Source organism: Kluyveromyces lactis (assembly GCF_000002515.2).
Source record: "Kluyveromyces lactis strain NRRL Y-1140 chromosome E complete sequence".
NCBI classification, from domain to species: Eukaryota; Fungi; Ascomycota; class Saccharomycetes; order Saccharomycetales; family Saccharomycetaceae; genus Kluyveromyces; species Kluyveromyces lactis.
The window spans coordinates 787,903-810,299 of record NC_006041.1 but is presented as its reverse complement, the minus strand read 5'-3'; the positions used below and the strand labels follow the sequence as shown (position 1 = coordinate 810,299).

The window sequence follows — 22,397 nt, the reverse complement described above, 5'->3', positions numbered from 1 at the left end:
AACGTCATAGAATCTTATTTCGCATAATTAGAGTAATGGTTTATCATGTATAATTTATCGTAAATTCTACTTTCTGTTTGCTGACTTCCACCAAATAATTGAAAGAATAAATCAGTATCCTAGCTATATTTTAATAATTTGGCCAAAGATCCCTCACTGTAGCTAGCAATACTGACCTCTTGTTTCTCTTTCTGATAGGTTATCATCTAATCTTGGGGCGATCTGTTTTTTTTAGCTATTTACATTATTGGAAAGCCAAACAGAAAAAATATATATCCTCATTGAAACCGAAAAAGGTAAGCATTGATCTGAAACGTTGATCTAAAAACATTGATCTTACACAATTGAAGTAAATTTCGTTGGTAATTTATATTAAATTCTTTTCTAACTGGCCAGTTACTGTTTACTATTAGCGATTTTCTTCTTTCGTTTTCAACTGCTCCCAGCATAACCACGTTCTAGACCAATTGGTGCAAAACTGGATTTCATATCAGATCTCAAGTTATAGAGTGACCTGTTAACTGCTTGATCAGTCGTCAACTCTCACTTGGATTTGATCCTTGCATACATTTATTTCGGCTATTTAACTGGAATAATTGGGGTATTAATTACCTGTCATTCATTTGTTCATTCACACATTCATTAATTGTTTTCGCATTTTATTACTATCCGTTCGCTACTGATTAGCACTTCTTTATGTCTCAGTCTGGACCAGTAACTTTCAAGGTTAAGACTAATTTCGCCTGGTCTGGTGAAAAGAAGGATGATTTAGGTTTCTTGGAGGGTGATTTCATTGAAGTGACCAGAGTAACAGGAGATTGGTATTTTGGTAAACTGATAAGGAACAAGAAACAAGGCTATTTCCCAAGTAACTACGTGTCAATTCTCGAAGAACAATACAATACATATCTTCCGACTAAGCATCAAAGTAACTTGCCAAGATCTCCACAACGTTATAAAGAGCATGCAACATCATCACCTGAATTTCGAAAGAGAGACCAATTTTCTTTGAGAAAGAACCATACCAACGAGGAACTTGCTGGATACTCACAGGGAAAACAGTATAGCAGAAGTTTTGGTAGCAAAGACAAATATACCATTCCGCAGTCGCATTCCGCATCCAATATTGCTAAAAGGACAGGGAAATTTCAAGATAAATATTCCTCAAGCCGAGAAATACCGAACCAACCTCCTCTGCCTCCAATTCCAAAGTCTCCTTCGACACCATTATTCAATCATATCTCACAAACAGGAGGCTATACCAATGGAATGAATCAACCATTAAAATCTACGGATTCGTTTGGTCGGTTTTCCCACACAAGATACATGGAGGACTCGTTAGCTAGCAGTGAAGAAAGTTTTGCTATCATGAGCGACTTTAGTGCTACCAGTGCTGGCAGTTTTGCCCGTCATAACTTTGCTAGATCTTTCAAGGATTCTACAGATCGCTCAATGGTAGCAGAACAAAAAGATACAACATCTAAGTTAGGCAGTCAAAGCATGAAAGAGAGCAAATTTGATATATTCAAGAAATGGTTACCAGGAAATACGAAGGAGTATAACCCCGGAGCAAATGATTATCCTAAATTGCCTAATATAGAATCACTGAACATTTCGGCGGATAATCATGACGCAAATAGTTGGATGGAAGCTGAGGCTCAACTAAGAAGAGCGCTTACCATCTCTTCAAATGAAAGAAGAGAAAGAGGTATGAGGGCAACCGCGAAAAATGTTGATCTTTTACTGTATCCTCATTCAGTGGTCAACAAGGACTTGTATTCCAATGAAGTATTGCATACGCGTCAGCCAGGGATTGTGGATGAATTCCTCTACAGCGCTGATTTCAAAAGAGTCGATAAGTCCGCTAGACAGCTCTTCTTTGAAAAGTTGCCCGTTCAACTTTCCGTTGAGTCATTTGCCCAATATAGCTTTCCTTCACAATATTTCACACCATTGGAACAACTTCGGGGATTATTTATATTCTGTACCGAACTCTTCAGATTGATAGACGATAATGGTAAAACAGATTTCAACCGTTCCCCTGAGAACTTGGAGAAGGCGCTAGAAAGGAGATACTGTACGCCATATGAACTAACGTGGCTGTTCAAAAGAATGTCCACTGCACTGAACATTAAAAGTGAAATAGTTTTTGGTTTCTTGAAAACACCAAATGCAGACAACTCTACTTTCAAGTTAAACCACTGCTGGTTGCAGGTCTGTTTTTATGAGGAATGGAGATTTGTCGATGTCATCCTTGGCAACATAACAAACCCCATTCATGAATATTTGAATAACAAACCAGCTAAGAAATGCGAACCGTTCTATTTTTTGGCCTCTCCAATGACTTTGATCAATACTCACGTTCCAAGAGAATATTCAAAACAACATATTGTTCCAGAACTGGATCTGAACATTGTTCTGAGTTTGCCCGTGGTTTTCCCTTCTTTCTTCAAAAATAGGCTAAGACTTTATCGGTTCAGCAATGGGTTATGTGATCTTGAAGATAATGAAATTTTCGAGTGCACTTTGAGAATCCCCAACGATATTGAGGTCTTTTCAAACGTTGTTGTGGATGAAGAAAATTCCTTGCAATACAAGACAATGAATTTATCTTTGGTGCAGGTGTTATCTCAAAATAAACGCAACGCAGTAATAAAGGCTGTTCTTCCTCCCGGTGCTTCAAAGGGGACCCTTTACATACACTCTGGTATCAAAGGTACACAGTGCTCCATTGAGAATATTCATCCAATTTCAATGATTTTGCCATTAACTGCATCTGGAAATCCTGGTAATTTTGAATTTGTATCTAGGATTCCATCAGAAGCAGTTCAAAGAGTGGAAGTGTACATTAAAGAACCTCAAAACAAATTTTTATCGAACAAGAGGAAGTACAAATTTGAAATGATTCAGAATCCAACTGATGGGATCATCCATCAATCCATGGACCGGAATTTGAGTCGTGCTATGCTTATCCTATCTCCAACAGGTAAGCGCTACAAAGTGATCAAGAATGATCCTCATCTGCCTTTTGGAACCTGGAGTGCTTCTATTGAGATTAACGAAACGGGTAGATGGAATGCTATGATAATCTCCGATGCTGGATCTGGATGGTGTGAATTTGCGCAATGGGAGAGTAGATAATGAATTCTCCAAATATAATACTTTAGTTCCCTTTTCACTTGCCTGTCTGTGTTCTGCAATCGACGGACACAGTCATAACTAATCTCGAATATAGACCAATTAATAAATTAATGATATATATAGATATTGCATCAAGAGGCTTTATTCTCAGTAAAAACTATTCTGTTGGATTATCAAATGCGTTTAAGATATGTTCGAATGAGTTCATATCCTTGGTTCTAATGCATTGGGTTTTATTGTTGATATTATTATAAAAATCGTGACATAGAAACGTAACCTAGAAAACAGTGAAAAGCGTGAAATTGAAGAGAAAATAATACTAACATCCCGTCAATACAAATGAACTTGGGTAACGCGATGACAAGAGCAAAAGTAGGACTAATTTCAGAGATAAATGCGAGGTTCATGAGTAATCATTATTAGATACTAAAAAAGAGATGACTATTATTTTAGAGATGTAGAATGTCTTGTTCCCAAAGTCCCCTGATCGATTTCAAAGTGAACTCCTTACTTCATTCAGTTTTATTAGCATAAGACAGAGAATTAAATAGATTTACGGTTACCAGAAACGTAATCTTTTAAGTTCTTCAAATTTTGTTTGACCAATTGTCTAGTTGGCATCTCAAAGATATCATCGATTTCTTCCAAAGTTTTATCTTTGGTTTCTGGCATAAACAACAATTGGTATGGAATACCAATAACAATAGCAATACCACCATAGAAACCTAAAGTCAAACCAGTGTATGTGAAAGCGTCCTTCATTTTGTTGAAGTTATAAGTAACAGTGAAGGCCCATAAGTATAAGAAAGCAGAGCAAATCGTCATACCGATCGATCTTGTAGCCAAAGAGAAAGACTCAGAAGGAACAACCCAGGTCAAAGTGGCATAAGTACCAAAGAAGATGTTATACAAAATCTGGCCGGTTAAGTAAACCCCTTCAGCAGCAGCCAAGTTGGTATTCAAATCGATCTGATAACCAACACCGACGAGAACTAGACCTACGGAGAAACCGATAATGGTCATAGACCATGGACGTCTACCAAATTTATCCATATATAGGATTGCTGGAATGGTACCTATTAACAAAGCAGCACCACCAACCATAGACATAGCGACGGCTTGTTTTGGAGAGAAACCGATCTGTCCCATCAACGTGGACATATAATACATGATTGCGTTAATACCAGTCAATTGACCCAAAGAGACCATCATAATGGAGTATAACAATGCACGACGATTTCTTGGGATTAAGATCAAGTCAAACATACTCTTGAAGCGAGATTCTTGTTCTTTCAATTGTCTATCTTGTTCAGCTGCATGTTTCATTTCCAAGAATTCTCTTTTATTGCCTAGATCCGATGTGTCTCTCAATCTACGCCAGACCTTATAAGCTTCTACATCATAACCCTTGTGGATCAACCAACGAGGGGATTCAGGTAAGAAGAATAAACCAACAAATAAGATGGTAGAAAATACCAAAGAGGAACCTAACATATATCTCCAACCACCTTTGACATCGAAGAAAATGACACCAATGACATAACCAACCAACTCACCAAGGGCAATATTGAATTGATACAACGAAACTAAGGAACCACGCACGGTAGATGGGACAGATTCAGCAATATAAACACCAACACCACCACCTTCAATACCGACACCAACACCGATCAAGAATCTGCCTGCATACATTGTATGAACATCCTGAGCAGCGGCACACAAAATACCACCAATGGTATAAAAAATACATGAGATCACTAAGGCAACTTTTCTACCGAAATATTCACTTAATGGAGTTAACAAGATAGAACCACCGACCGCACCCAAAGGCATTAAAGAGGAAATCAAGGAATCTTCATCGGAAGTCAATTTCAACGATGCCTTCATACCATAACTGGCACCTGAAATGGTCGATTGATCCACACCTGACAAAATACCTGCAAATGATGCGAAAAAACCAAGCATAATAACCATATACGTTTTATTTGAGAAGTTCACTTCACAAAATTCCATTCTTCTCATACGTTGTCTTAGCGTCTTAGTAACTGGAGTATTTGCAATTTCATCTTCGTACACCTTAATCTGTGTTAAGATTTGATCTTCACTGAAAAAATAATTGTCGTCATCTTCACCGACTTTCACACCGGCTTCAACTTCGTGTACCGAGTCAACAGAACTCGTACTCTTAAGCAAGCCGAATTCTTTTTGCTGGTCAACTGCTTTTTCAGACAGATTACTAGACATTGTTTCTTAACCTTTTTAATATCAACAACCTCTACGCTCTAATAGCTTTAACTTAGCGGACCAATATGCTATTAATACTGTAGCTTTCTAATTTTTTGATCTAGTAAATACGAGAGTAGAAGTACACAAATATATTCTTATTTGACAATGGGGTTGGATAATTTGGACGAAAGTAAGCGAATTCTCTTCGTATTATATACAAATTTGTCGACGAGATAGGTCCAGTTTGAATTAGCGGATCAATACCATAAGAAAGCCCTATCTATTGCTTACTCCACGCTAAAAACGAAAAGCGGAAGGAAAAAAAATTGCCTTTGTAGTCACCAGTAAAAGATCCGGGGAAAAAACCACAGAAACTGGCTGGGCCTCAGGAACTGACTGGAGAAATTAAAAGACATGGGGAAAAACTAAGTCCAGAAACAACCGCAGTAAAAACTGAAAAAAATCTTTATCGATCTAGATTAAGTTCCTTTCGAGATGAAGTTTTTCCAAAAGGAAAAAGTCATAATGTTTTTTTTTTTACGGGGGACGTTTCTGTTGAGTTGAATCATGTGTACTACTGGCTCTCCAACCCCAACCGGATAGAGGGGAGTAACCTATCTTTGCATTACATGAGGAATAATACCTGGAAGAAATAGGAAAGAAAAAGGTGAGTGGGGTTACCGATATTGATAATTTTGCGTTCACAAAAAGCCGTGCCAAATGGGTACATAATTAAATTGGCACGAAAAATAAATTAACCGAAAAAAAAAAAGAAGTCAAGTCGCGGAGGAATAATGTAATTTGTTTCACCCCGGATTAATTTTACGTACGCAGAACATACAGTAACACAAGCCAATCTCCACAGTAAACACTGCACCCCTCACTGATCTCTTCCCACCACCAATGTTTCATGAATACTTTTGCTCTGTAGTAGTAGGAAAAACTGATGATAGATTAGTTTGCATTCTTGCGTTTCATTAATATAATCGGGAAAAACGACAGGAAGAACGGAAATGGGCACACAAATGTCTGAGGAGATAAAAAAAATTCTGGAGATCACTTGTCTCACTAAGTTTCAGCTGAAGTGGTAATATTCATCACTGTACTGATAGTATAACTTGGTTTCTCCAGATAATCTCATAATAGATTGGTGTGTATATACTATCGGTTTTCGAACATCGCTTCCCCCTTCCCGAATGACGTTTTTCCTTTTCAATTGTTTTGCAAGCTATTCTCTTTCAGACAAATGCTATTGGTAAAAAAAAAAAAAATGGTTGTTGGATTTGCAGTTTTTCCGATAGGTTTTGCCGAGTGTTGAGAGAAGAGTGTACAGGTGGAGCTAAGGAAAAGCCATCAAGAACGGAAAGAAATTCCCTACGATGCCTTCTGGTATTGCTTTGAACCGCAAAAGTTTGGGAGCTGAGTGTCGACGAGGGACGATGTGGTGGCAAGGATATCCGGGTAAAGCAGAATACAATTCACAGTCACATGACTGCGAAGTGTTGCTCGGTTATTTTTTTTTCGGGAGAGAGCTGTCCAAAATGATTTGGGCAGCTCTAAAAAATGGCTATCTCCAAAGCTAACATTTCACTTAAAAACTTCAAATGCTGATGGAGGAACATAATGAGACACCAAGATAGGGTCACTAGTTCCAAATAGTAGATAGGGACGCTATGACATGCACCAACAAGTGATTGGATCGTAGTCCCACCTCAATGTAAATATGCTATACAATCTCACAGCACCATGTACCATGGTGCAAAAGAAATTCAAGTTCGTGTATAATGATATCGCCAAACCTTTACTGATGATTACCAAGATCAACTAATGTAACATATTATAGGATGTGACAACATTCACATATAAAACAGCCGGAGCAGTGTGTCTAATTTGCTTAATTCTCAAGTTCCAGACTCACTTATTCTCGTATTCATACTTAACTGCAAAATGTTTAGATCTAGTTGTCTCAACGATTCCTGTCTGTCTGTCCCTTGTCTGCCTCTTTCTTTATTAAAATTAGCTATTTTTCAAATCGACAAACAGTGAAAGTTGCCCAATACCAATTGGGTACAGTTTACTTGGTGAAAGAAAAAAGGAGTTTCGTTTGTTTTGTAATCCTTGTGATCAACTTTCAAAGAAATTTTTTTCTCTTTCAAGAAAAGGATGAGGAGTGTTACTGGTCTTTGTTCCTTACTCTAATACTTGTTAATCAGACTAATTCTATAGACCGTATATTATATGTAAATCAGCTTGAAATTTCTCTCTTGTGAAACGATCTGGTATATTGAAATATTATACGCAGTGCACAAAACACACGGGTATATATATATCTGTCGAAAGGAGAAGTGAAGAAAACTGTATCGCAAGAGATAGAGAGAGAGATACGGAAGCAAGACGCAAAGAAAAGTTTTGGTTAAAAGTGGGTTCCCGTTTTGATTGTGCCAATTGTTAAAGGACGCGTCTTTCTTGAATACGTGAAACGAAACGAAAGAAAGAACCGATCTTGTGTGAAACGCAATCTTTTATTAGAGATAAAGGCTCGTTTGTTGTGAGTGGCGGCTTCTTTTAAATACACATTAAAGATTACAATACCATTGGATGAATGTCTCTCGAAAAGTTATTGAACCGTGAAGAGAACGACAGTTCAAAACGAACTGATTTTATGGGACGATGGTATTTGAAAATGTCCAAGATCTGTGAACGGGATGATCGTGAGATGGATTATCAGAATTGGAAGTTCCTTTCATATCAAGAATTCGAGTTAATAAACGAATGGAATCAACAAGGGAAAGAACTAACAAAGGACAACTGTGAAAGACTACTTGTTAATATGGATAAAACTCATAAGGAATGGGTTGAGTACCAGAAGTTTAAAGAACAGAAGGACGCGATAATAGCAGAATTGAAGGAATCAATTCAAATTATAAAGCAAGAACCTTCAATTCCATCTGGTGCTGATGCCAATTCAGTAGTATCCTCTGATACGGAACAAATACAGGATTCAGAGACTACAGCAAATTCTAAGAAATCACCAGCAATTAACGGCATTAAGACTAGCGGTAAAAGTCCAACCAAATCTCCGGCCACTAACGGTAGAAGAAGGGGTGCTGGAGGTAATCGCAGGGTCAAAAGGCCCTCCAATCTTTCCAAAACCGTCAGGAGCCGAAATGCAACTGATGGTGATGAAAATGGAAATGAAAACATAGAGAACGGTGGTACCACGCCGAAAAGAAGATCTAGGCCTAAAAAAATACTGGTCAGTAATGTGTCCAAGGATGTTGATGCGGAGGAAGAAGACGATATACATACAGAAAAAGATGCCAGCGGATCTGCCGCTGATTTAGATAAAGATATCGTGGATGAATCGATCAATGATTCCGAGAATGCACCAAGGAAAAGACCTGTTTCTTCAACGTCATTATTATCTCGTAATAAATCTAATAAACCAACCAAATCATCTCCATTGACTCCAGATTCTGCCAGAGAAAAAGAAAACGTAAACGGCGTCACAGAGGGGAATGAAGATATGGATCATGATTCAGTGCTTGACGCTGATGACTCTGCTATCGGATCTGATGACAATCCAAACGATGAACAAGAAGAAGCTGATGACGAAAATGTTGACGAAGAAGCTGAGGATGAAAATGATGAAGCCGAAGTAGAAGACGATATTGACGATCTTGGAGCACCAGAGGATGATGGAGATGATGATTTCGCACCATCTTATTCTGCCATCAGCAAGGTTAAAGTTAATAAGAAAGTTAACATTGATTCACCAATGCCTGCTATCCAAAAGGAATTACGAAAAATGGCAATCAAGAGCTCAGTTGCAAAGGCTATGAAGAGAAAATTTACCAACTGTAAAGTTATATCCTATTCTCCTGAATCACAGTTAGAGATCAAGATCACCCTAAAACAATTGCATATTCGTAAGTACAAGAGACACCTTGCTGAAGAAGAACGTAAGAGGAAGGCCGAAGAGGCTCTGATAAAGGCAGAAGAGGAAGCAAAGAAACGGAAACTTGCTCCTCCTCCTCCTCCACCTCCACAACAAGTTAGAAGAGTGGAACACGACTTACCTACTTATGGTATGAAGATCACGTTGAAAGAGGCTCGTGCTATCCAAAGGCATTACGATCAAACCTATATTACCATATGGAAAGACATGGCTAGAAGAGATTCTGGTAGGATATCAAGACAGTTACAACAAATTCAGTCAATAAGAGGTCAGAATTTCAGGAAAACTTCTTCACTATGTGCCAAGGAAGCAAGAAGATGGCAAATGAGAAATTTCAGACAAGTTAAAGATTTCCAAACTAGGGCTCGTAGAGGTATAAGAGAGATGTCTAGTTTCTGGAAGAAGAATGAACGTGAAGAAAGAGAAATGAAGAAGAAGGCTGAAAAAGAAGCTATTGAACAAGCAAAGAAGGAAGAAGAACAAAGAGAAAATTTAAGAGCTGCAAAGAAGTTGAATTTCTTGTTAACTCAAACTGAGTTGTACTCCCATTTCATTGGTAGTAAGATTAAAACTAACGAATTGGAAGGTACGATGACTGATGATTCACTGACATCTATGTCGAATAACAAGAATAAGGTAGTAGACCTTACTAAGACTGCTGCCTCTAAGACAAATGTAGAATCTATTGACTTCGCAACTGAAGATGATGAAAAACTTAGATTGATGGCTGCTCAAAATGCTTCCAACGCTTTGAAGGAAACTCAGGATAAAGCAAGGAAATTCGACGAAGAGGACGAAGAAGATGGTGAATTGAACTTCCAAAATCCAACTTCCTTAGGGGAAATTACTATTGATCAACCAAAGATGTTAGCTTGTACCTTAAAGGAATACCAACTCAAAGGTTTAAACTGGTTAGCAAATCTATACGATCAAGGTATCAATGGTATCCTAGCAGATGAGATGGGTTTAGGAAAAACTGTTCAATCTATCTCCGTCCTCGCTCATTTAGCAGATCGCTATAATATCTGGGGTCCTTTCATTGTTGTCACACCTGCTTCCACCTTGCACAATTGGGTTAACGAAATTAGTAGGTTTGTTCCGCAGTTTAAGATTTTACCATACTGGGGTAATGCTAATGACCGTAAAACACTTAGAAAGTTCTGGGATAGGAAGCATTTAAGATATGGCAGAGACGCCCCATTCCATGTTATGGTAACTTCATACCAGATGGTTGTTTCAGATGCAAGCTATCTACAGAAGATGAAATGGCAATACATGATTTTGGATGAAGCTCAGGCAATCAAATCATCGCAATCATCTCGATGGAAAACTCTCTTGAGTTTCCACTGTCGTAATCGCTTGTTATTGACTGGTACTCCAATCCAGAACAACATGCAAGAATTATGGGCTCTACTACATTTCATTATGCCATCGTTATTCGATTCTCATGATGAGTTCAGCGATTGGTTCTCAAAAGATATCGAATCACATGCTGAATCTAATACAGAGCTTAATCAAGAACAGCTTCGTCGTTTGCACATGGTTTTGAAGCCTTTCATGTTAAGACGTATCAAGAAGAATGTTCAATCCGAACTTGGTGATAAGATTGAAATTGATGTCCTATGTGATTTAACCTTTAGACAAGCGAAGCTGTATCAAGTTTTGAAATCTCAAGTATCTGGAGGATATGATGCCATCGAGAATGCTGCCGGTAATGATGATGTTACTTCGGATCAGAAATTGGTAAATCTTGTCATGGAGTTCAGAAAAGTTTGTAACCACCCTGACTTATTCGAAAGAGCTGATGTTATGTCTCCATTCTCTTTTGTTTCATTTGGTGAAAGCGCATCACTATCTCGTGAGGGTGACTTTGTTGAAGTAAATTATTCGGCCAAGAATCTAATAAATTATAACCTTCCACGACTAATATATGACGAACTCGTTGTTCCGAACTATAATAATGATGTTGATGTCAGAGCAAAGCTTTTGTATCATACTATGAACATATTCCACCCAGCAAATTCTTTTCAATTGTGCTTCATCTTGTCAAAACTTACTGACACTTCTCCGAACAAGTTTGCGACTCTCTTAGAACAAAATGTTATCAATAGGGCGATTGATCTACAAAATGATGGGTATTTCAATACGGCAAAATATTCAATTGCTTATGACGAAGGAGAAAAGATATTCTCCTCAAACCTGTTGATTAATGACAAATTAAAATATCTACATCTTTTGAAGAACTCGACTTCAGGCTCCGTTCTTAAGAACCTTTTGGAGATACCATCATCAGTTTATGAAAACGAATATTTCAATTCTATTTCGCCGGCCTATCATCCCGCTGCATCTGCACCACCAATCAATATTGATGTACTTGCATCAAACAACTTCGTGCAGAAGAAACAGTACGAGATGTTTAATCCTAGTATATCTTCCGCTTTGAGCTCAATCCCATCTTCCGTGCAGCATAAGTTAATAGTTGAAAAAGGTATACCAATAGAAGAACTGCCTGTGACCGAAATGGCTCCAAAAGCTTTCAACAATTCGTTTACATCCTATATCGAAATGCCATCGATGGATAGATTCATAACAGAATCAGCGAAATTAAAGAAACTAGATGAATTGCTTGTGAAGTTAAAGGAAGAAGATCATCGTGTGCTAATTTACTTCCAGATGACGAAAATGATGGATCTCATGGAAGAATATTTGACTTACAGACAATATACTCATATTAGATTGGATGGTTCTTCGAAGTTGGATGATCGACGTGATTTAGTTCACGATTGGCAAACTAAACCTGACATTTTTATCTTTTTGTTAAGTACAAGAGCTGGTGGTTTAGGTATCAATCTTACAGCTGCCGACACGGTCATCTTTTATGATTCAGACTGGAATCCAACTATCGACTCCCAAGCCATGGATCGTGCTCATAGATTGGGTCAAACCAGACAAGTCACTGTGTACAGGTTACTAATTCGCGGCACAATTGAGGAGCGGATGAGAGATAGAGCAAAACAGAAGGAACACGTTCAACAAGTTGTGATGGAAGGTAAAGCAAAAGAAAACAAACAGAAAATAATAGAGGTTGAAAAAGAGCACTCAGAATCTGCATGAAAAATTGTACTATATAATACTATTTTCAGTTACTTTAATACTTATACAACCGAATTTTTCAAATTCTCTACATATTTTCTTATAAATGTCGTTGCATTTTCATACGCTGCTTCGGAGAGGAGTCCATTGTTTTTACTAGTATCATATCTCTTTTTCATTTCTGCTATTACCACACCAAAAGTGTCATGCAACACAGGAAAGACTGATGAGCTGTAGGACTTTGGTTGCTCGTTTTGCGAAAACACTAAGGACGTTTCATCCAAGGTATTGTTGAACGGTTCACCGAACAACATGTCAAAGTCATCATCTAACTTAGTTTCTGGTTCTTGTTTAGTTTCAGTTTCCTTTGAGACAATGACACCAGATTCTATGTAATTAAGAAGGGCAAGTCTTTGTTCTTCCGTTTGAACATCATGCAAAATCATGAAGTAAGCGAGGAAGTTTGCTACCTGTTCAATAGCTGATGTGTTTAGTTTCCCTTGAACACCAGGAATACCATATGCTGCCACCTTATAGGTCAATGTTCTTATCGAATCCACTAAAAACTTCTCCGGCGTAATAAGTTTTATCAACTCCAGCAGATAATCATAGTTATAGTACGTACTACTGTGTAGATTCCAAAATGAATTAAGTTGGTTCGTCATTATAATATCAATGGGGTGTTCATTAGTAACTGGTATTTTATTGGAGAACAGAGTACCATGCGAGTATACTTCTTTTGTGGTTTCATAGCATTTAGTGTCAACGTCATAAATGTTAGAAATTGAGGCAATGTATTCCAACTTGGATATCACTGCCTCCAACTTAGGATCAATCGACTCATGTGCTGCGTATACACCATACTGACTGGAGTTACTTTCATCATTCCTGAATAAGTACAAAACGTTGAGCAGTCTGACGCAATTAAGTTTCAAGATCATGAAATGCAAACCTTTTGCATCATCGTCTAATGAAGGCGGACATATCAATATGTTGATAAGCTCCCAACAGGAACTCAATATCTGAGAAGGCGGATTATTATTTTTCAAAGAATGTAGATAGTACTCTAACCAGAACATAATTTTTATCAATCCTGGCATAAGGAACGGTTGTAAGAAATATTCAAAGCCGCTAGTCAAATTCAGAATATTTGACACAACACCTGCCTGGACAGCAATTACGCTTTGTTTAAAGATAAATGGAATAAGATTGATGAGATCTTTAACATTGGTGTTCTTCATTTGAGAGTCACTGATTGATCCATTAATGAAAAGGTCTCGTAACCAGTTTTGAAGATATAATTTGGATCCTTCTGCCGATTCATTCTGTAACACAAAGATATCCGAAATGTCTTCAATTGAAGAAAGGAACTTCAAAGTGTATGATTCTTCGAAATTTTGAATAAAAGGTTCAATATCAAAGTCATATGTAGTCTTCAGAAAAACAACAAATGATAGAGCCATCCCATATGTGACATAACTATGAAGAGAATCAAAATCTGGTTCATCAGAGCTCGATACTGTGGAATTCCTTTGTTGCTTTTCTAGGAACTTAACTACTGCATTGATAAATGGACCTGGCGAGATGCAGCAGAGCATTGAAGTGGTAGAATGTCCCACATTTGACGTTAGTATCCAAAGAACTTTTCCTAGTGTTTTTAAGTCCGAGGTGTCTGTAGCCTTTTGTAGTATCTGAAGAAAGGCGTTTGCGATTTCAACCTGCTTGGTGGGTGCTATAGTGTCGAATGACATAAGAAGCTTCAGGAGTGCGTTATCTGGAGAGAAACGGTAGTTATTGCCATTTGCAACGTATTGGTTTTCTATGTCCAAATCTGCGATTAGTGACTTTAAAGCTTCTTGGACGTCGCTCACTTTTTCTTGCACGCCCTGTGAGTTCACAATGACCAACGAGTCATCCGTTTTCAATGTTTTGACATCCACCATTTGATCTTCTCGCAAGAACTCGTTCAATACACTGGGCGGCCTTAGATTCAACATTATCAGATTTTTCAAGAAATCATGTCTAATATCAAAATTGTTCCCGGAATAATCATCAAATAAGTCCTCATTTCTCTCAGGGGAATCATTTTTATTCGAATAATAAGATTTAATAGCTTTTTTAACCTTTTCATCGATGTTTTGTAGTGAGTTGACAATTACCGATGGATTTTGTGGTAAGAAGTCTTTGATAATCAATGGTAATCTTTTTGTAATGAAATGAACGTATTTTCTTTCAAGAAGGTTGAAATTTGTGTTGGTTTGATGATATAATTTATTATTAACCAACTGAGCGAATGACGTATATGTGGTTTCAATTAGATCAGTGATTTGCTCTTGAATCAAGTGCTCTTCCGCTAGGGAAGACGACAACCGAGAATTTATTGAGCTGAATTTCTCGAGCAATTGAGAATCTGAAGTGTTGAAATGATGAATCTTATTGTTGAGCCATAAGTTTTTGTAAAATCGTATCAGTTTCAAATCTTGTATCTTATTGGAGGTTGAAGATGTAGCAGAAAGGGCGAGATCCATCGGCTTGGTAGAGCCAGGAGTTCCTGCAAAGCGGGTAGCACCACTTGAAGGAGAGAATATTTGAGGTGAATTCACCATAGCGAGCTTTGCACTCAGTGAAAGGTTTAATTTTGTCTCAAATTCTCGTCCAATACGCTTCCCTAAGATTCTATTCAATTTAGTAGTCCTTGTTAACAAAGAAGTTACAGCTAGCTTTAAATTATCTTTGTCCATTTCGATGTCAATACTATCATCTATCAAAGTCAAGAGTGCCTGCAAATACTTGACAATAGAGATAAAGAGCTGGTTATTGAAAGTACTCATGTCGCACTGAAGACATGATGATAAGATGAATGTAGATAAATCTTGCCTCATTTGTTCTTTGATCAACTTGTCTTCTAGTTTTCCAATGAAAGATGCTGCAAGACTATGGAAATGCATTAAAAGAGTCTCCGATTGGATCGAGTAAACCTGTGGTAAGAGCGCCGAACTCAAATATGTATCATAATTTATGAATAATAAATGTACCATATACTCCGCTAAAAGTATAGCATCTTCACTAGAATGAAACGCTTGGACAAGTTCTCGAGAGACATCCTCAAACACCTGCTTTCTGGACTCCGACTCACGCTCTTCGTTACCGGCATTTAGGCTAGCACCGTATTTTTCATTGATAAGTTCATGATAAAAGTTGAGAAATTGTTGCGCAGGAATACCTCTACTGGCACAATTACTTACCAATTGACTCACAGATTCCATTGAGATCCAGTGATATGTGTTAAGTTAGCTTCGCAGCCCCTCTAAGGAAATTATTTCTCGTTTCAATAGTAATAGGAATTGTAGTACCTGTGGATTTTAAGATTTATTTCTGCTTGGAATGATGATTTTGAAATCATGCAGAACCATAGAAAATGAATAGAAAGACATCATTACCCGGAATTAATCGGCCTTACATACATATATGGTACTCATACAAAAATCATATAGAGAGTCATCAAGCTGAGCTCGATAGTGCTCAGCTGCTCCTGAATGTGATCAGACATTAAATTTTGAGCCACCTCAATTGGATTCGTAACTGTTACCAGTGTTCATGGTCTTTTGCCATTCAGGTATTGAGGAAGTCGGAGTTGCAGATTTCGATCCATTCTCTTCTCTTGCCTTCTTCCAAGCAGGTACGGCTTTAGTATCAGTGCCATTAGTTAGCGAACCAGCTGGTGGTGATGCTGACTTCTTTTGCAGGTCCATGTTCGCTAATATATCGGCAGCCGATGGAATAGAGTCGGCTCCAGGGATCATTCCGGTGCTATTCGGTGAGATCAAACTGTTCCCACCAGTGTTACCGTTGTTCATGGCAGAGGCTGGATTGAAACTGGATTTGATCAAACTCTTGAGAGACTGAAGTTCTTCTTGAACTTTTTCTAATTCTTTTTCATTGCCTGCCTTCTTAGTGAACGAATCAATGGAATTTTGCATGTTGTTGAATTCAGTTTTAATGGAACTGAATTCACTTTCCATATGTTGTTTCAATTTAGTGGTGTCATCTAAAGTGGATTGCAATTGAATGATGGTCCTATCTAACTCTTCTAGTTTGTTCTCCTCCTTTGTCTTAAACTCTTCATGTTCTTGTTCTATTTGTGATAATAGCTTTTCGACTTTATCGAATTGCTCCAAAATCAATTCCTTGTCCTTCTCCAACTTCGATTTAGGTTCTGGGAGCAACTGTGGTACAATGTACCTCTTTGTAAGTTGGTATACACCGTAGAATAAACCAACACTGGCCGTGGCCATTATGAAATAATCCTTCCAATCACGGTTTGGAATAGCCGGTGGCACCGCTTCGTAATGGAAGTGGCTATTACTGGATTCCCTGGACACTGTATTGTCTGAATTAACCACTGGTTTAGATTCATCTTTGGAGCCACCAGTGGCATCTTTCAAAGCAAGCTGAATCTCATCTTGCGTCAACCCTTTCCCTTGCAAAAACTCAATCTTTTGAGTTAAAGGAGCCGAGACGACATTAGGATCCTTTAAGAAGGAAATAGCGGAATCGTATAGCTCCCGTCTATCTTGAGGAATCTCTCCAGACATGATGGTATACTCAGGCAGCACGAAAACAAACGAACCCGGCTTGCTCCTTTCGCTTTGTCTCAATTATATAAAAGTTTCCTTAATGATTGAATTGCCTTATCGATCAAATTTCATCTTTTCTATACTTAAGATAAACACAGAATATGGAAAAGAACCGGTGAATCATCATAAGATTGAGGCGCTAAGAAGGCTATCAACCCCAGTATCACCTCCTAAATTATGCCAGGGGATAAACATGATCAACATATGTCACATATTTTTATATGTGATTTCGAAGATGGATATTTGAAAGATTCTTTTAACTTTGAAATGGCGATGAGGCTACTGCCGTTTGAAGCGCAAGATAAGGTACTTCGGAAACGGTCAGATAAACTGCAACGGATGGCTTTGACAAACCGATTGCTACAGCTGTACGGATGCAGCATAGTAACAGGTGAAAACTTTAACCACTTGATATTCGGTAATGGACCGTTCGGTAAGCCAATGCTACTGGGCCATAACGGCATCGAATTTAGTATGTCAAATGGAGAGCAGTCATGTGTCATGGCGGTTCAAGAAACCGAAGTGGGAATAGATATTGCCAGCACAATTGATTGCAACCATTGGGATGCTGAATATCTTGATACTTTTCAAGATATATTTACAGACCAAGAGTTTAAAACTCTAAAGGAAAGCTCATCGCATCGCGATGAGCTTTTCACTCTATACTGGTCTATGAAAGAGTCGTACATGAAACTTATTGGCACAGGACTGAACACTAATATAAAAGCGATCGATATCGGTGAAATCCCAGAACCGTTACAGGAACTTGAGGTGCGATCTGTAGAGAAAAAGATCAACGGGAGACACATAATGTTCATTTCCAGATGGATCAATAAACATGAAATTGTTACTACTTCGACTTTCCTTCTGCCACAGACACCTTTTGATTCTTACAATGCGGAAAGTGTGGATACAAAACAGTTGATTGAATACTTGTCATTACGGCAAGATGATCACCCACACCAATAAATACACGCTATGGAGTTGCATGCTTTCCGTTTTTCTTAAACAGATGAACCCTCAAATATAGAGCAAAAGGGCAAAGATTCAACCTCAATTTGAAATTTTGTGATTAATAGTTAATGTATGTAAATTTGCAGGGGCAGAGGGTAGCTTTGATTGTAAGAAGTGGTATGTGGGTTCACTATCCGGTATTAAGACTGTTTAGGATTTCATACAAACTGTTTCGTTTGAGGTTAACATATGTCTGAGCAACGAAGGGCCACTACCCATTTAATTGGAGGGTTTTCTGGAGGGTTAGTGTCAGCGATTATCCTTCAGCCATTTGACTTGCTAAAGACCAGACTTCAACAGGATAAGACAAGTACACTATGGAAAACCTTGAAAAGCATCGAGACCCCGTCTCAGCTATGGAGAGGTGCATTGCCGTCTTGTATACGAACTTCTGTTGGTAGTGCGATGTATTTGACAATGTTAAATAGTATAAGACAAGCGATTAGCAAAGGGAAGAATACCGGCAGCACGGGGAGTAGTTATTTACCGCAGTTAAACATGTATGAGAACATGTTTTCTGGTGCGGTAACCAGAGCTTTGACTGGCTTGATTACAATGCCTATCACCGTTATTAAAGTGCGGTATGAGTCGACGTTGTATCAGTATACATCATTAAGATATGCCACATCACATATTTTCCGAACCGAAGGGTTACGTGGGTTCTTTAGAGGTTTTGGAGCTACTGCCCTAAGAGATGCTCCATATGCAGGGTTATACATGTTATTTTACGATCGGATGAAGGTTTTGGTTCCTACACTGTTGCCTAGCAATGTTGTAAAACTCAACTCAGATAATAGATACTCGACTTATGCCTCGACGTTAATAAATGGGTCAAGTGCTTTTTCTGCTGCAGTGATAGCAACTTCTATAACAGCTCCCTTCGATACTGTGAAAACAAGAATGCAATTGGAACCAGCTAAATTTCACAGTTTTACATCAACTTTTTGGCATATTGCAACGAAGGAGAGCGTCAGGAACCTTTTCGCCGGTATCAGCCTTAGACTTACAAGAAAAGCATTTAGTGCAGGAATCGCTTGGGGTATTTATGAAGAGATCGTCAAGAAGTTCGTATAAACAAATGAGCACAATAACACCTAGTTGGAAAGAAATAAGAAGAAACCTGTAAATAGAAGCTTGAATTAGCCACTGTATTCTTTCTTCTCCAATGGGTTAATGCTAATAAATATGTACAGATACATACTAAAAGTTACAAATTCAATAACTCAACGCAGGTTGAAGTTATCCATTATTAGTTTCGGGATACAGAGCACCCCATTTATCTCATCATCTATCAATTTTAGAGCGGATATTCCCATCATGCTATGATATATATCAGGGTCATCTTGATCATTCTTGGCAAATCCACCCACCATCTTATTCTGAGTTTGATTCAGTAAATAATCTCGTATCAGTGGAACATCAATAAGCTGACTCCAACGTTGGGGCTCTAAGATTCTTAAAGAATTTAAACACCAAAACGCGTAGCACGTATCCGCAAGTTTATTTTCTCTCCCGTTAAACCCACCTGAGTCATCCGGATCGTAATCGTCGTTTAAATCCTGTTCAACAAAGACACCAATAGCAGAAACCTGTCTGTTCACCAACCAATGAAGAGTATCCTGCCTAAACGAGGCAGGAATGTTTTGTAGTTGATTTAGTAGAGATAGAGCAGATAACGCGCATGATGTGTATCCACCGTGTGGCTCGTTCCAGTCACCAAATCCCCCCATTGTGCACTGACGTGACATGATATATTGTAGCAGCTTAGAAACGTTAATATACCGAGAGAAATCCGATTCTGATCGACATCCGATAAGATATAGGATCGATACTGCAATATAACAGAACCTCAGATCATGGGAATCGAACTTCGATGGATATCCAGCATTATCCAGAAAAGAGGTAAATGACCCATCAGGTAACTGACAAGATGAGATGAATTTGCCCAACGTATCACGGTTCAACTTCTCATCAAAGAATTCGTGATCCCCCAACAACATAAGACATATTAGTCCAAATAATGTATTTGGTAAATTTATAGTAGTCAATTGCTTAGCGTGTCTAAAAGACGGGATGGCAAAGCCAGAGTAATCAGCAAGTTCAATATAGCACGATCTAATCCAATCCAAACTGTATTGGAAGTCCTTGCGCACTGGCTTGCCCAATAGCTCAATCGCTGTCAACGAATAGAACGCAATGGCTAACCTATTGGGATCTATATCCAGGCGATGAGACGGCAACAATTGCAAATGTCTTTGACAAAATTTTATGTGTTTTGCCACATTTTTATCATCCATCACTCCTTGCATCCGAAATATAGCATCCGTTCACCTCTAATTCCCTATTTGGTTGTCTTATCCTCCGTCTTAATCGATCTTTCTAACTGGAGATTCGCACTTAATATGTTCTTAGATATCATTTTCCATTATAATAGAAAAGGTGAACATAAGCACAGTTAGATGAAAAGAGATATCCCGTAGAAGAGGACGTTGATATGAATACCAGAAGTGGTTATAAGATTACAGATATGAATGCAAATATATAGACGTTATCTAATTGACATTCGACAGTACCGGTTTTCTATTCTTGTTGTAATAATCTAAAAGTTGTTCTTGCGAATAAAGGGCCCTGCCCGATATTTCGAGTGATCAAAGATCTTGAGTAAAGGGACAAAAAAGGAACAACCATCATGTATGACTCGGACGTTCTCAATATGATCCCCTGCTTATAAAGCTTTGACCTCTTTATCTTCCTCGATAGTTTCGAAAGCATCACCGTGCAAATCCTTCAATTTATCAATCTTTAGAGACTCTGGCAACTTGACAGCAAATCCCTTAATTAAGGAATAGTCATGGACAATAGTACCACCCAGAGAAGAAATGGAGTTTTTGATCTTTGAAGCGTCGGCTTCTGGAACGCTGTCTTTGAATGTGATAATGAACGATTTGAATGTCATGATTGTTATGATTGGGGTTGTTTGCTTCTGGCTCAGAATGACCCCTTCTTTACCGAGACTATCAAATGTGGTTTATAGAAGAGAAAGTTACTGAGTCAAACAGATTTCATTTATAGAAGAGAAAGTTACTGAGTCAAACAGATTTCATTTATATAGCAACAAAGTATAGACTATAAAGAACAAAAGAAGTCAGGGACTGTGTAAGTGCAATCGCGTCAGTAAGGTATATTTTGGACGTTATAGGTATAAATAAATGAAACAAACAAAAGTATATACATAAATAAGAGTAAAATTGGTTGATTGTGATCTCTGAATTGTTTCTGCGAAATTGGGTCCTTAACGGTGAACTGCGGACATGCCATAGTTGTAAGGCAGTTTGTGAGCAGCAAGATCATATTTACATCGTTCAGTAATGTAGGTCAATTTCGTCGCCTTCTAGTCGGTCACTGAGCTCTTTGTTTAGGATATCCAGTAACTTCGTACCGTCTCTCAACGAAACCCACTCCTTTTGATAGTAATCGAATCGGTTGGGCCCAGACACCGGAGAAGCCAACCATATTTGTTTATTTGGGGGCTGCTTGTTGATTACATATGTACCAACGGAAGGAACTTCTATACTCATCACACCTTGTGACATCTCAACATCCTGCACGACTTCTGGATGATAATCACAGAGAATTTCGAGCTGATCCAGTAAGCTATCCATAAACTCATCAGAAATTTCGTGATACACTTCGATAGGCATATCCAGAATCTCTTCTGGGATAGTTTTCCCATCTGTTGATGCTGCTATACTGTTATGCATCCGCTGTACTGTAACAAAGGGTAGATTATGTTGATTCAAAATCCCGAGTTTTGACAACACAGGAGCCCTAGTTGGTGCAGTTCTTGCGAGACCTATGCTAGGTATCGCTTTGGTAACAATACTACGTCTGGAAATGACGCTTCTAATGACCCTGGAGCTATTTTTCACTAGCATTTATTCCTTATCTTCTAATTTCTTTCCTACTGTATCAATTCAATACTCCGAATAATTCCTTTGAACGTTGTCTGTTCCCGCAAGCCTCAAGGTAAATTTACTAATTCAAGCTAATAGCAACTAGGACTGATTCAGTTTTCGCACCTCAATATGTTGTATGCTGAACTCAACGTGATAGAGAATAACGTACCTAAACTGTGATTTCTCAACCTACTTCAACTGAAAAGGTCCTTCAAGTCTTTTAAGTTTATATCTAATTTCCACAATCTATATTGAAAAAAAAAGATCGATGAGCCGACACTCACACTATATGGCTAATGGCTATGCATACAAAGGGAAACAACTGTTTCTTAAGATATAATATCAACTTCTTGACGAAAAGTGCCAACTAGA

At 38.2% G+C, this 22,397-nt stretch overlaps 10 protein-coding genes across 10 annotated transcripts; 4 read left to right on the top strand and 6 right to left on the bottom strand.

Annotated features, from left to right (window-relative positions):
* Positions 1–696: 696 nt before the first annotated feature.
* Positions 697–3,141, top strand: CYK3 (Cyk3p; the record flags this gene model as incomplete). The annotated part of the gene is made up of 1 exon (XM_454357.1): positions 697–3,141. One exon carries the CDS (start codon positions 697–699, stop codon positions 3,139–3,141), a length of 2,445 nt encoding a protein of 814 aa, XP_454357.1.
* A 543-nt stretch (positions 3,142–3,684) lies between these two features.
* On the bottom strand, positions 3,685–5,385 carry KLLA0_E09021g (uncharacterized protein; the record flags this gene model as incomplete). The annotated part of the gene is made up of 1 exon (XM_454356.1): positions 3,685–5,385. The coding sequence occupies one exon, from the start codon at positions 5,383–5,385 to the stop codon at positions 3,685–3,687; it is 1,701 nt and encodes a 566-aa protein (XP_454356.1).
* Positions 5,386–7,969: 2,584 nt separating this feature from the next.
* On the top strand, positions 7,970–12,439 carry INO80 (chromatin-remodeling ATPase INO80; the record flags this gene model as incomplete). The annotated part of the gene is made up of 1 exon (XM_454355.1): positions 7,970–12,439. One exon carries the CDS (start codon positions 7,970–7,972, stop codon positions 12,437–12,439), a length of 4,470 nt encoding a protein of 1,489 aa, XP_454355.1.
* Positions 12,440–12,480: 41 nt separating this feature from the next.
* Positions 12,481–15,684, bottom strand: NUT1 (Nut1p; the record flags this gene model as incomplete). Its single annotated transcript, XM_454354.1, has 1 exon — positions 12,481–15,684. One exon carries the CDS (start codon positions 15,682–15,684, stop codon positions 12,481–12,483), a length of 3,204 nt encoding a protein of 1,067 aa, XP_454354.1.
* A 300-nt stretch (positions 15,685–15,984) lies between these two features.
* PEX14 (Pex14p) lies at positions 15,985–17,013 on the bottom strand (the record flags this gene model as incomplete). Its single annotated transcript, XM_454353.1, has 1 exon — positions 15,985–17,013. One exon carries the CDS (start codon positions 17,011–17,013, stop codon positions 15,985–15,987), a length of 1,029 nt encoding a protein of 342 aa, XP_454353.1.
* Positions 17,014–17,232: 219 nt separating this feature from the next.
* On the top strand, positions 17,233–18,024 carry LYS5 (holo-[acyl-carrier-protein] synthase; the record flags this gene model as incomplete). Its single annotated transcript, XM_454352.1, has 1 exon — positions 17,233–18,024. One exon carries the CDS (start codon positions 17,233–17,235, stop codon positions 18,022–18,024), a length of 792 nt encoding a protein of 263 aa, XP_454352.1.
* Positions 18,025–18,258: 234 nt separating this feature from the next.
* Positions 18,259–19,143, top strand: HEM25 (Hem25p; the record flags this gene model as incomplete). Its single annotated transcript, XM_454351.1, has 1 exon — positions 18,259–19,143. The coding sequence occupies one exon, from the start codon at positions 18,259–18,261 to the stop codon at positions 19,141–19,143; it is 885 nt and encodes a 294-aa protein (XP_454351.1).
* Positions 19,144–19,292: 149 nt separating this feature from the next.
* On the bottom strand, positions 19,293–20,378 carry CDC43 (protein geranylgeranyltransferase type I subunit CDC43; the record flags this gene model as incomplete). The annotated part of the gene is made up of 1 exon (XM_454350.1): positions 19,293–20,378. The coding sequence occupies one exon, from the start codon at positions 20,376–20,378 to the stop codon at positions 19,293–19,295; it is 1,086 nt and encodes a 361-aa protein (XP_454350.1).
* Positions 20,379–20,794: 416 nt separating this feature from the next.
* PBI2 (Pbi2p) lies at positions 20,795–21,025 on the bottom strand (the record flags this gene model as incomplete). Its single annotated transcript, XM_454349.1, has 1 exon — positions 20,795–21,025. The coding sequence occupies one exon, from the start codon at positions 21,023–21,025 to the stop codon at positions 20,795–20,797; it is 231 nt and encodes a 76-aa protein (XP_454349.1).
* A 406-nt stretch (positions 21,026–21,431) lies between these two features.
* YFH1 (ferroxidase) lies at positions 21,432–22,004 on the bottom strand (the record flags this gene model as incomplete). The annotated part of the gene is made up of 1 exon (XM_454348.1): positions 21,432–22,004. One exon carries the CDS (start codon positions 22,002–22,004, stop codon positions 21,432–21,434), a length of 573 nt encoding a protein of 190 aa, XP_454348.1.
* Between the last annotated feature and the right edge of the window lie 393 nt (positions 22,005–22,397).